Source organism: Megalops cyprinoides, chromosome 1 (genome assembly GCF_013368585.1).
Source record: "Megalops cyprinoides isolate fMegCyp1 chromosome 1, fMegCyp1.pri, whole genome shotgun sequence".
Lineage (NCBI taxonomy): Eukaryota > Metazoa > Chordata > Actinopteri > Elopiformes > Megalopidae > Megalops > Megalops cyprinoides.
In genome coordinates this window covers 43,940,096-43,952,617 of record NC_050583.1, presented here as the reverse complement: position 1 = coordinate 43,952,617, position 12,522 = coordinate 43,940,096, and the positions used below count along the sequence as shown (strand labels likewise).

General features: G+C 42.8%; 1 protein-coding gene across 1 annotated transcript; it reads right to left on the bottom strand.

Moving 5' to 3' along the window:
* Nucleotides 1-1,335: 1,335 nt before the first annotated feature.
* On the bottom strand, nt 1,336-12,194 carry calcoco2 (calcium binding and coiled-coil domain 2). The gene is made up of 14 exons (XM_036543606.1): nt 12,024-12,194; nt 11,239-11,429; nt 9,384-9,486; nt 8,526-8,686; nt 8,166-8,291; nt 7,860-8,060; nt 7,417-7,544; nt 7,000-7,090; nt 6,286-6,450; nt 6,011-6,199; nt 5,721-5,816; nt 5,235-5,412; nt 4,794-4,816; nt 1,336-3,568 (listed from the first exon to the last, which is right to left on the bottom strand). Exons 2-14 carry the CDS (start codon nt 11,413-11,415, stop codon nt 3,407-3,409), a joined length of 1,800 nt encoding a protein of 599 aa, XP_036399499.1. The 5' UTR covers nt 11,416-11,429; nt 12,024-12,194; the 3' UTR covers nt 1,336-3,406.
* Between the last annotated feature and the right edge of the window lie 328 nt (nt 12,195-12,522).

Sequence of the window (12,522 nt, the reverse complement as noted above, 5' to 3'; positions counted from 1 at the left end):
GGTCTCCCTCTCTAACCCCAGCATATCATTTTACTTGACATGCTGTCATTAATCCTCATCTTCGCCTCCTCACATGTAATGGCACTGGTAATCATCATAGTTCACTTGCACACACTCCACAACTTCAATGATAAAAGGTGATTTCATTTGACAGGCTGTTATTGTATAAACTGTTTATCAGAGGGTTGTGTGCCATTGAGTGAGCCAGCTTGGGCAGAATACCTCATTCAAGTTCATGACATAACTGCTGACAGATCCAAAAATCCGCGCATGATCGCCTGCATTCATTTTTTGTACCAATTCATCCAATTGTGTCACTACTTATTACCATAGAACAATAACTAGAATAATCCCAGGTATTCCAGGTCCAGGGGTACCTGTCATAAATTATGAAAATGATCATTGCTATGGCAATATAATGTACACCTTTGAACCAAAATTGACCTGACTTGGCACTGGACTGCACAAGTCAACAATTCAATAATTCTGCGACAGAGGGCGCACATATCCTTTATATGAATTTGAATGATATGGCCATGGTGTGTTAAAACATGATGCACTTGGGCTATCGTGGGTCTATAATAATGAATGTTCATGATACAAGGTCACTGGTCTCAAAATATGCCTCGGATTCAATTTAGGTAGGCTATAATTGCACCTGTAGTACTTGTAAAAGAGAAATTAAATGTGAATTCTCTGGTTAATTATAAGGGAGACAATAAATATGTAAAGCTCTGGCAGTCATATTTTAAGGGGGTACCCGTGTTTCCCTCATAAAGTCAGGCAAGCCCTTGTCCCGCTTGAGGCGAGTTGCTGTAGCAGGAGGTAAATTTAAAAAGTTTAATAGCTGACAAGAGCAATAAACAACCAAGGTTTACAGGCTGCAGCAAATCTCCTTGCCTGCTGCCGGAGAAATCAAGTTCTATGCAAGTCGCTGGTGCAATCTACCCAACAAAAGAGCTGCGTTAAGGATGGCTAAATACGAGTACTTTTTGATGCAAGAGTGCAAGGGCATGGTGGAGTCAGAGTATTTCAGCTTTGCTTTCAATGTAATGCCAAAACGTGGGTATGGCAGGGGCTTCCTCATATATTTAAAAATATGGCACAATTTTTGGATGGGAAATGGGACAGAAATCTTCACTCGTGCCACCGACTGACTGTCTACATAGGGTGATTTCATGATAAATATACAGTTTACAATACAGTTGGCCAAAACGAATTTTCCACTTAAAGTAAAATGGTCCAGGACAAAGCAGAGAAACATTTCCCCAGTATCACTGCTATTCTTCGACCAATTTTGTCACGGTGGAGATGAACCAGCGCCAAACACATGTGTTCTACCGACAGCACGTCTTTTACTTTACCAAAATAATGTGCAACCGAAGTGCCATTGTGGGGAAAAAAACATGTATCATCCACCTTAATCATTAGGTGTCGCTATTGCACAATAATTGAAAATGGTTACAACGTTAAAATATACAGTATATGGTATGTATTCTATGATATAAAGGACATAGATCTGTTCTTTGTCAAAAGGAATATCTTATATCCAGTTAATTTCATTGAAGCTTTGCTCTGTCTTACAATGTTGTATATGATTCCATTTCTAATAAAGATAATGATGAATATTTATTTTATATTTAACCATCTTCAAGTTGCCTAAAATACATGCTAATGATTATAATGAAGAGAACACACTATGATAAAATATGGAAAAAAAAACCGAAGAAAAAAGAAGGACAAACCTGTAGTATCTCAATATTGATGCTGGTAAAATAGGTTATTTACCATTACCATTTATAATCTGTGAAATACAATTTTGATTGTGGTATCTCTTTAACATTCCACTGTGTACAAGAACACACTGAGGAGTACCCAATCTTACAATGTCTTGTACGCCTGGCACTCTAAACAAAATTTCAAAACTGAGAGACTGCAGGAATATTTATTTCTCTACATCACTCACTAATACGCCCCTGTCTTACAGACAACAGGAGAAACTGAAGAGAGGATAATCATGTTTTGTAGTCTAATCAGCTGAGAATGATTAAATAATGAAAACAGCATGCAAACTGCAGATAGCAGAATGTGGATAATTTATGATGTGGTGCCAATTGTACCTATTTTTTACCACTACTACAGAGAGACAGCTACCCTGTATACATCAATATACCGATTAAATGAAGGAAGTACATTTTTGTCAGACCTTTACTTAACACTCACAATCTTTCAGACTACAATACATAGGGAAAGCAACACAATGGCACAGACGTTTCAAGGCAGATAGGTTACTGTTGTATAGGAACAAGTTAAGCATTTCAGTGTATTACTTTAGCACTTCCATTCATTCTAGCATACCTGGGGGTGAGGACCCTTCATTAATTTCTTAGACTGAACCCCATTCTTTGTATGATTCAATATTCCACACATACATAGACTTACGCAGCACTTTGCTATACAGTATACAGATAATAAAACAAATATTTACGGTAGTACATAAACTGTGTTTGTACAGCATACAGAAAGAAACTTTCTGGTACACCATTCAACAGCATGACCATGTTGTCCTGGAAACACAGCACTGTAGTTGTGCATGTAAAACTTTTTTTTCCATATGCTGTATATGTAAAACATTGATTTGTGACATGATTTACATGTGAAACACGGCTCCAAAAATATAACCAAAGATCAATTATTAAGTGGATAAAGTGGGACAAAGGGGTGAAAGTATCATTATCTTGATAAATACCCATAAATGTGGACTCCAACAATTTTCCAATTTATCCAAATTTAGGCCTCTGAGCTTGTGGAGAAAAAAAAAGCTTTCCTCTGATAAAATTCACATATTTGATTAACAATTCCAAGGCCAACACTTCTTTAACAGGAGATTAGGTTTTGACATCTGGCAAAAACCTTTTAAGAAAAATAAAATTGTAATAAAAATAGTAGATTCTATTTTTTGATTACTATTTTCCTGATTACAGACTCCTATTTCTGATTACTACTCAGAACACTGTTTTTTCCAATATTGCAAAAATGTACAAAATGTATTGTACAAATGTTATCAATTACCCTACTCTGAATTTATTTTTACCTTGAGCAAGGTTTCAAAAACTACCCTGCAGCAGTGCCTACCTGCTTGATACCTATACAGGACCTGCTCAGATCAAGGAAGCCAAGGAACAGAGTAAAAGGACAGAGGCATATTCATACTCTATTCATCAGCAGAAAAATTCATAGATTAAATATTTGAATAAGCAGAGAAGAGTAGCAAAAATTAATTTCAGTGGCAAGCACTAATAAATGGGTTAAATATCAACAAAATGGTCTAATTAACTACTTTCAAACTTCCTGACTCCAGTTGCTGTGCAATCTTCTCTACACCTCCAAGACTCCAGGGGGCACCCTAGGTCTCGTGGCTGTAGACATGCTCCTCAAACTCACGCTGCTCCATGGAGTCACAGATGAACATACAGAAGGGGCAAACCTTGTGGCTCCCCTCATGTTGTTCCAACTCTTGCTGGCTGATATCTGGGAAGATCTCCTGGCAGTATCGGCACACCCTCAGCTGAAGGAAGCAGAAGAGGTAAGAGTCACCGCAACTGTGGTGGCTAGTTTTTTTCCCCCAAGCGTTGATCCTGGATCAGTATCCATCTTTTACATTGCATGGTTGAAATTAGGATTATGGATGCAAGATCTAATTCAGGATCTATTGTTGGGGGAAGAAAGTACAAGACCGAGTCACAAGAGAAGGCTTACTTGAGACCACTTGAGCTCACCATGTGGCCACAGATCACTGAAGTCCTAAACCCAAACAATATTATTATGCCATGTTTCATTTCTCTTATAATTTAAAATTATGTTATAGTTTTCAGAGTGCAGATCATGTCGGCTTGATCCATGTGTGGAGTCTATTTCAGCGCAGTAGAAACCGTTACAGGCTTTTTACAAGATGCTGGCTGCTTAAGACACAGAAGCCAATAGTGTCTGGGGGCAAGCTTGTTAGCAGCAAATACGTTCAGCATGATGTATCATTATATAATACTTGTACAGCTATCCTTATAACTTTACGGTTGGGATTTACTAAAGGGAGGCCAGCACATTAAACAAAACATGAAACTTGACCTGGGGCAAATGGGACATCTATGCGGGGTAAGTGTTTGCTACTGTCCCCTGTCCAACTGACCCCCTGCCTTTGCTCAGGATAGAGGCAGACAGCTGCAGCACTACATCAGCAAAGGGACATTGTGTAAGATGGGTGGCCCTGGACCAGGGGCATCAGGTTTCCGTGCCACTCTCCCCACCGACTGGCCTCTCCAAAAGGAGCGTCCGACGCAAAAGAAAACAGGGTGACCTCTGCTCATCTGACTCGGTGGATTCCCAGTCAACACACAATGTTCCCCTGGCCTTTCGAGTAATACCACGGCAACATTAGCTTGCTCCAGCCATGAGTGGGGGCTGGAATCCACACTGGATGAAGCCAGTGTGCCTGTGAGGCATCACAGAGAGGCTCAGATGGCTGTGGGCTGCTGACTGAACTTGAACCTTCTCTTGACAGCGGGGAGGGGCGAGGTCGACCTTTACCTCATGGAGGCCCTGGTGAAACGCGTATGCAGCAGCCCCTCCCCTTCCCTTTTCTCTTCAGTCTTGGACTATCCCTTGCACATTCACACACTCCAAAATAAGAGCGTAAGAACAACTCCGATAACTAGGCTACAGACTCAGACTGATGCATGCCTGCATGTGACTTTTCCTAATTCCATTCAAAGAACATAACAAGAGAAGATACATACCTCTTCTGCTGTGTCTTGAATAGCTAATAAAAACAGAAAACAGATTTTCAACATTACCACACCATAACATAATCCACATGGCAAAAATCATATAACACGTGCCCAAAAGAGACTCAAAATTGTCAAAATATGGCCAAGAGGTGGTGAACTGAGGTTTTTATGAATGAATGAATGAAGGGAGGTGTATTCAGTTGTTTGTCTACTGATATGGCTTGACGTGGAGAACCCATTAGCTGTAAGTCCAGGTGCTGGGTTTACGGGAAACTTATGAAGGAGGACAAGGCGGGGCTGTGAAGAGGAGGTCAAGGGGAAGGTTACGGCGGTGTTTTTGACACTGTGTTTGCACCGTTTTGTGCTTCCAGGCTTTTGCTCTCCCATGTAGACATCTGCATGAAGACCAAAGGTAAGGGCGGCTGGGAGAGTGGGGCCCGGGGGAGTTACCTGGGGTATCCACGACGTTCTCATAGAGAAGGGAGCCAGTTCCCGGGGACTGGGTGCCAGAGGGAACGGACTGTGGAGAGTAAGGGTTAGGATACTGCAGAGGGATGGAGGCAGGCGGGGAGGCAGCCTGGAGGTGGGCCAGCTCATCACGCAGTCTTTGGTTATCTCTCCTTAGGTCCTGATGGGAATAACAAAACATGGTGGAAGCATGAACATATGACCTCATCATTTCAACACAACTCTGCTTTGTCGCCATTCTTTCACATTATACTCAGCCAAAGTGCAGGAAAAGCCACATGATGATGTTCAGCCAATGTGTGCCATTTGGGTTTTCTTACCTGGGAAGGCTCCAAATGTTTTATCAGGATCAATCCTAACTTAGAGTAGAAAGCGAGCAAGTTCTTCTGGTACGTGACACAGTTTCAATTTGGACTCCACAATGAGCCTAATGTGTATGGGCAATGGAGGTTGAGCCCGACTCATCACCTGGTTTTCCTGGGACAGCTCCTTCTTCTCCCCTTGAACAATTTCCACAATGTTGGCCTGCTCCGCTATGGTTTGTCGTGCTTCCATAAGCTGGATCTGACAGGGGTGAGAGCCACCTCAATTCAGCCGCACAAGGGGGGACTCTACTTCATTATCCACTAGCAATAGTTTCCTAGCAAAAGTTTGCTGAAATTAGACAGAATGTGCTCAGCAAACATAATTTGCTGAGCATGTATGATGGCCACCCTCTCTCCTCTTCCACTGAAAGGGTAACGTTACATGGCACGAACCTCAACTTTGTTGTTGATCATTTCCTTCTGCTGGAAGGATATGATCCTCTGCTCCAGATCCTCCTTGGCCTCCTGCAGCTCCTGCCGGGCCTGTTCTGCACGTCTGCGTGCCTCCTCACTGCTCCGCTTCTCCTGGCAAAGCTTGGCTTTGACCTCCTGCAGCTCGCTGGCAAGAGCCTCACACTGTGCCTGCAGTTAAACATGAGAGTCTTATAGGTACTCTAGAGTGCCGAGGGGCTTCTGCTGGGACAATTTTCATGGGCGGTGTACCAAACCTGTCTGCCATCGTCTTCTCTCTTGTGCTCCTCCTGCCCTGACAGGGTCCTCTGCAGGGCCTGGTTCTCCCGCCGCAGCCCCTCCGCCTCGTCTGCCTGCACACGCAGGCCCCGCAGCTCTCCAGCCAGCTTCACACACTCCTTCTGGCTGCTCTGGAGGTCCACCTGGTGGAGAGAGGGGGCAGCATGGGCATCACAAGCTCAGACCTAGGGGATGTGTCAATCACAGGCAAGAAAACACACACACACACACACACGCGCGCGCGCACATAACCATACACACATAAGTGTGCATATATATATATATATATGTATGTATACACAAAATATTCACACACACAAACCACATTTAAAAACATATATACACATACATATACATATGTATGTGCACGCACGCACAGGGGTACACATATACATATAGACATACTGTATGTACCTATGCACACACAGACGAACATGCACACATGCACAAAACATACATGCATACGCACAGGATCATACAAAGACACAAACATGCACACACAGACATAGTCTGCAGACACATGACACATGTATACACAATACCCTGCACACACGCACACACACGCCTGCAGTCTACAAACACAAATGTGCACGCATGTTAAAACACCCTGATTTGATAAGACAGAGGGGCGGAGGCCTACACACATGTCAGATATAGTTAGTGTCAGGTTAGCGGGACAGAGCCCTGCAGACCTGCAGCAGCTGGATGTTATCCTGCAGTTTGCACAGCTCCTCATGGCCTTGCTGCTTCTCCTGCTCCAGCTCTCTGACCCTGGAACTCAGTCTGGTGGAATACAGACCAAGATAAGAGTGACCACAGAGCACACACACCTCTGTCTCAGCATTGAGAGACTAAGCACAACTCCCACCTGAGTTGTGTCACAAAATCCCAGATTTTAACAACAGCAACTCCTGCAAAAAAAAATGTCCAGCAAATGAATACAAAAGGGTGACTGACAGATTCTAACAGGGGGCTGGTAGAATTTCAAGCAGTTCTCATCAGGCATTGTTTGAATGAGACTGTAGAGGGGTCTGCATTCTGATGGCAAAAGATAGTGAAAGCGTCAGCGAGATGGGTTGCCAGGTTGTTACAGGAGATTCATGACTCACTGAGTGATCTCAACTTCCTGTGCTTCTCCCTTTTCCTTGAGCTCATCTCGCTCTTGCTTCAGCTGGGAAATTTTAGAAACAGCACGCTCATACTTCTCCTGCAAGGTGGACACAGTCTGCTGCAGCTCCTGGGAAAGACAGAGAAAGAGAAAGAGAGAGAGAGATCAGTCTATGAAATACATAAAAAGTATATATTTTTAATTCTTCTAACTACGTCTTCCAGCTCTTCTTGATGCTCTTAATCCGTGTGACTTTGCTGAGTCAAGCTTGGGAATAAAGATGTATGAAGCCTCCTGCACAAAAAATAAGCAGGCTGAGCTTGGTGGAGGGTCAGCCAAATGTTACCTTCTCCTCTTTCTGGAGCTCGTCCAGCCCCATGCTATTCAAATGCTACTTCCTCCTGTCTCTGGAGCTCATCCAGCCCAATGTTGTTCCATTATTACCTCCTTCCCTCTTTGGAACTCCAGCCCCATGCTGCTCTGGGCCAGCTGCACTTGTATCGCCCCCTGCTGACTGAGCAGAGTCTCCCTCTCCCTCTGCTGCTGCTGGGCCCATAGCTCCCGCTCCTCCTCCCTCTCCTTCTTGCTCTGGGCCTGCTCCTGCTCCAGCCTGCCCACCGACTCAGCCAGCTCCGTGTTGGAATCCTGTAGGATGCCACCACCACTCAACCATCACAATGTGTCACCCAACATCCTGTATCTCCAAAATGAACTGTCAACATGGCTCTAGCAGCAAGCTGACAGACTAACCCTGAGGCGCCGGATCTCCAGCAGTCTCTCGTCAAGCTCAGACCTCAGGATCTCGACGGTCTCCTTCTGTTTCTCCATCTCCTTGTGCAGCTCCTCCTTCTCCTTCTCTACCTGCTCCACTTGCTCCTGCAGTCAAACGCATGTGACACACAGACCTCCATCACCTCGTTTCAGTTGCAAACTTAAGAAACTGTGGACCTCTTGGAGCAAGGCAGGTCCAGAACGCCATCCCAAATAAAACAAATGACACTGAGGACTGTGTTTTCACATAGCATGAAATGCAAAAGTTGGCATTAAATGTTTGGCCAGGTGAGCCTATGACCTTGTGTGCCCTGTGTCTAAATGCATAATGAAGCATACCTGTGTGGTGATCACCAGCAGATCACTCCCCATGCTGTACTCCAGACTGGATTCGGGTGGGCTCTCAAAGCGGAAGGGAATGCTGGCACCCCTCACTTGACCGCTACTGTCCACATAGCAGAACTGGTAGAACTCTCCGTCCTCCTTAGGCAGGTAATATGCTGAGGCAACAACAAGTGAAGACCAATCGATTTAAAGGTAACATTGATTACAGCTCTTAAATTATTACAATACTAGTATTTCCTATACAGCTTTTGTTTTGCTTTTCCTGCTTTCTCACCCAAGTTGGAAATGACAACTGTATTTTAGACTCATCGCACTGCGACAATCAAAGAAGCAAGAGGCATGGTGAGTGTACAAGAACACCTCCCAGGGTGACAAAGGGAAACGTGTCACTGTACACTCCCCTATCCCTGACGGAATGAAGCCAACTTGTCTCTGTGACCACTCAGGCATTACTAGGAAATGACACAGCTGGGCTTGTACCTGGGCAGTAGGGCTCACCCTCCACTCAGAGCAAGCACGTTATCTGTCGGAACCGCTCAGTGAGCCTAATGATTCCAATATTTGATAATAATGAACCCTTAATTCATTGATTTTAATTTCATTATTTTAATGGATTTTAAAAAAAGTCCACATGTTTTTGGAGATTAAATCCACAAAAGGTTTAGTTAACAGTTCCAAGCAAACACAAAGCAAAGTCCTTCCAAGGGTGAATGATAAAGGTCTTCTTCATCAAGGCCAACAGACAGCGCTAATATGTGCAGTGTTGAAATGTCCGCATCCCAAGGCATGAGGGTTCCAGCTGCCCGGACTATGAAGAAGGAAGGAAGTGGGACGACGTGAGTGGAGGCCTACCATCAAACATCACATGCTGTCCCAGTGGCTCCTCTCCCATGGGGTCAGCAGAGGGTGTGGCCCACACAAAGGTGTAGTAGTCCCTTGTGGTATTCCAGCCCACCTGCACAACATCAGCACATCAGCATACATAACAGAGGACACACAGCCCTCTGTTTCATTATGCTGTCACATACTAGACACATTCATTGGACAGCTTTAGCGTGACTCATACTAGCTGTTCCAGTTCTTGTCAGGAATGAACAGAATCTCAGGCTGGACTACACCCTAAAAGGGGAACCACCAAGATGGAGGAATATTTCAGTAAGGAAAGTAAGCTTGGAGGCTGCTTATCAGAGAGTGGTGAATCACCATAGTGAGTGGGATTTAAACTCGTGACCCTGGACATAAAATGGTTTGCAGTGAAAACAGCTCAGATGCCACTGTCTGATTACGGGTTTGGTGTTTCCAAGCTGAATTTGCACAGGATGAAACAGTTTAATGGGCAAATGCAAAAGGACTTCAAACAAGGGCATGTGGCTACATGTCTGTATTTGGATGTAGAATCTGTTTGCTAATATAATAGCTGCCTTATTCAAAATGTTGGAAAAAGTAGTTTTGGGAGGATGCTTCTTGTTGTTTAAATGATATAGCTCTTTTAACCACAATACTGTTTGCATATCAGTGCATTTTTTATAGGCCACTTGGTAGTGTTTAACATTTCTACCATGCCTTGATATTGGTTGGAATGTACAAAGGAAATGAAATGTTTCATTGTCGTCACAGTTCTAAATTTATTACTAATGATGCTTTCTAGTATTCAGAACTTGAGTATTACAGATAGATTGTCATCCATGCAAAAAAGACTTGATCATTTTCTGTTTGACACTGTGATGATCATTGTGATGTCTCAGTGTCTCCTATTGTAGTTGTTCTGCAAATACAGTAGTAATAATAAGCTGCCTTAGTTCAATTTCAAAAACAGACATTCCACTGAAGTGACTGACCCAGGTGATAGTTTCTCTTTTTACTCTTTTACTCTTTTTCTACATTTTGCCAGTTGACTTTGGCTGCAAAGCATACACCAAAGTGAAACTAATCTACTTGCTCTTTGATTCTGGTAAACAGGAAGTAGCAGAGAGCAAGATGTGATGCTAGTTAAAGCACAGAACTAAAACAGACCACTGCTGACCAAATATCTTTCATATCAATGCACAATAGAACAGAACAGCCTCTTTGACTGTACTGCTTGTATAGGTTTTATCCAACTGCACCTGGTACCTTGTGAAATGCAAACAGTACATGCCAAGCGGTGACAGTAAGGAGCTAACTTGAATAAACCTCATGAATTCAGACTTGTAAATCCCAACTGAGACACTGTATTACTCCCTACTGAGATGATCATTAATTTGTAATTTACAATAAATAATCCAACGCCCGTAGGGGTTTTCTCCCCTCAAATATCGAATTTCCACAGTCCCTGCTTGCACAGAGGCCTGGAAATAGATGACTTTGCAATGCATCACATCTGAGGGGAAAAACCTGTCATCAGATCCCTGCATATACCCCTGCACCTCTCACTTAACACTCTCACAGAGCCACAGGCGTACTCTTTACTGGGAATTTCCATTTAGATCATAATAATTTAATGATGTATTAGTGTGATGCCTTTGAATTAAAATAAGATCCATGACAGAACATCGGCTGTCTGCTCTGGAATGTAATCTAACATAATAAGACAAAATATTAAGTTGTTATCATCATTATCGGTCATAGTCACACCTCTAATTTCGACTGTGCACCTCCTCTACAACTTTACTTTGGTATTACAGGAAACATACAGAGGTTTTTCTGTATTTCTGCAGCAGCAGCTCACCTTGAAAATGCCCACCCAGTCTCTTCGATGAGGCTGGAAGGCGGCGGTCATAGCATAGCCGCACTTCACGGGGATGTTTGGAGGGTAAGATTGAGGGACATCGCTGAAGACAACCTGCGAGTACGTCGACGTTTCCATGATGGTAGACGTCGGAGGTGCGTCAGCACTCTCACACATTTTCACTTCTACAGCTGTAAAAATAATTAGGAAAGGGAAAAAGAGGCAAGAATACTTGTAAATGACACGTATAAGTACTGTTTATTATTAATTAGACAACTGCGTATACTAACAATTTAATTTCAAAGACTAGAGTCATCAGGAAAAGAGCCAGTCATATTTTAATCAAAACAATATAATACTCCGCCGCCCCATTTAACTATGCGACGAACATTTTATGTTTATTTTATTGATTTTTTTTTAATTGTCGTAAGGAAAACAATAATTCCTTATAAACTTTCACTTTCGATTATGAGCTTCTGAACTTTTATTTAGTGCGTTACGATGTGACATTTCCACAGAGTTTTTCCACAGAGAATAAAATGTGTAGCGAAAAACCATCATCACAAGCCCGTGTAATAAATATATAGCCTACAATTTATTTTCACATACATTTGGAGAAGTCAAACAACCACAAATCGCACATGACTCATCAAAACTGCGGCTAGTGAGGACTGGTTTTATTTTGAAAAAGTAAGTTTTATAGACAGATGGCTAAAATGCCCACAGAATAACAAAAGAGTTATCAACACACATGAAAAACTTCATAAGTGCTACCCGTAACGTACCCTCTAGAAATCCCTGGAGCAACTCGAGGCTAGGAAGTTTCTGATTGACGCTTTCCCTTATGAAAATATGTTTCTTCAATGTTACGCTGGGTCGAAGCAGATTACAGATTTCAACTGAAGCTGGACACTTCACTCCGTACACTGAGTCAACAGCACTACACAATCCATGTAATACAGATCTGTACACCTGTGAAATGTTGATATCAAAACAGCCCTAAACGAATCTGAATGTAGTTTGTTGGGAAATGTAGTTTATTGTGACGTACGAACGAGTCTGCTGCCTTTGAGAGTTATTTAATGCACTCCATTTCCCAGTATACAAACCTCTCATATTAAGAAGGGGATTTCCTTGCTGTGAAGCCATGACGTACAGTACACAATTACACATGACTTGCAAACGTGAATCAACGGTTGAAATGAATACTCACTGCCTGATACCACATTGCGAATACAATGTAACTGGTCAATTTATTTAAAATTATTCGAACCAGTTTTTTTT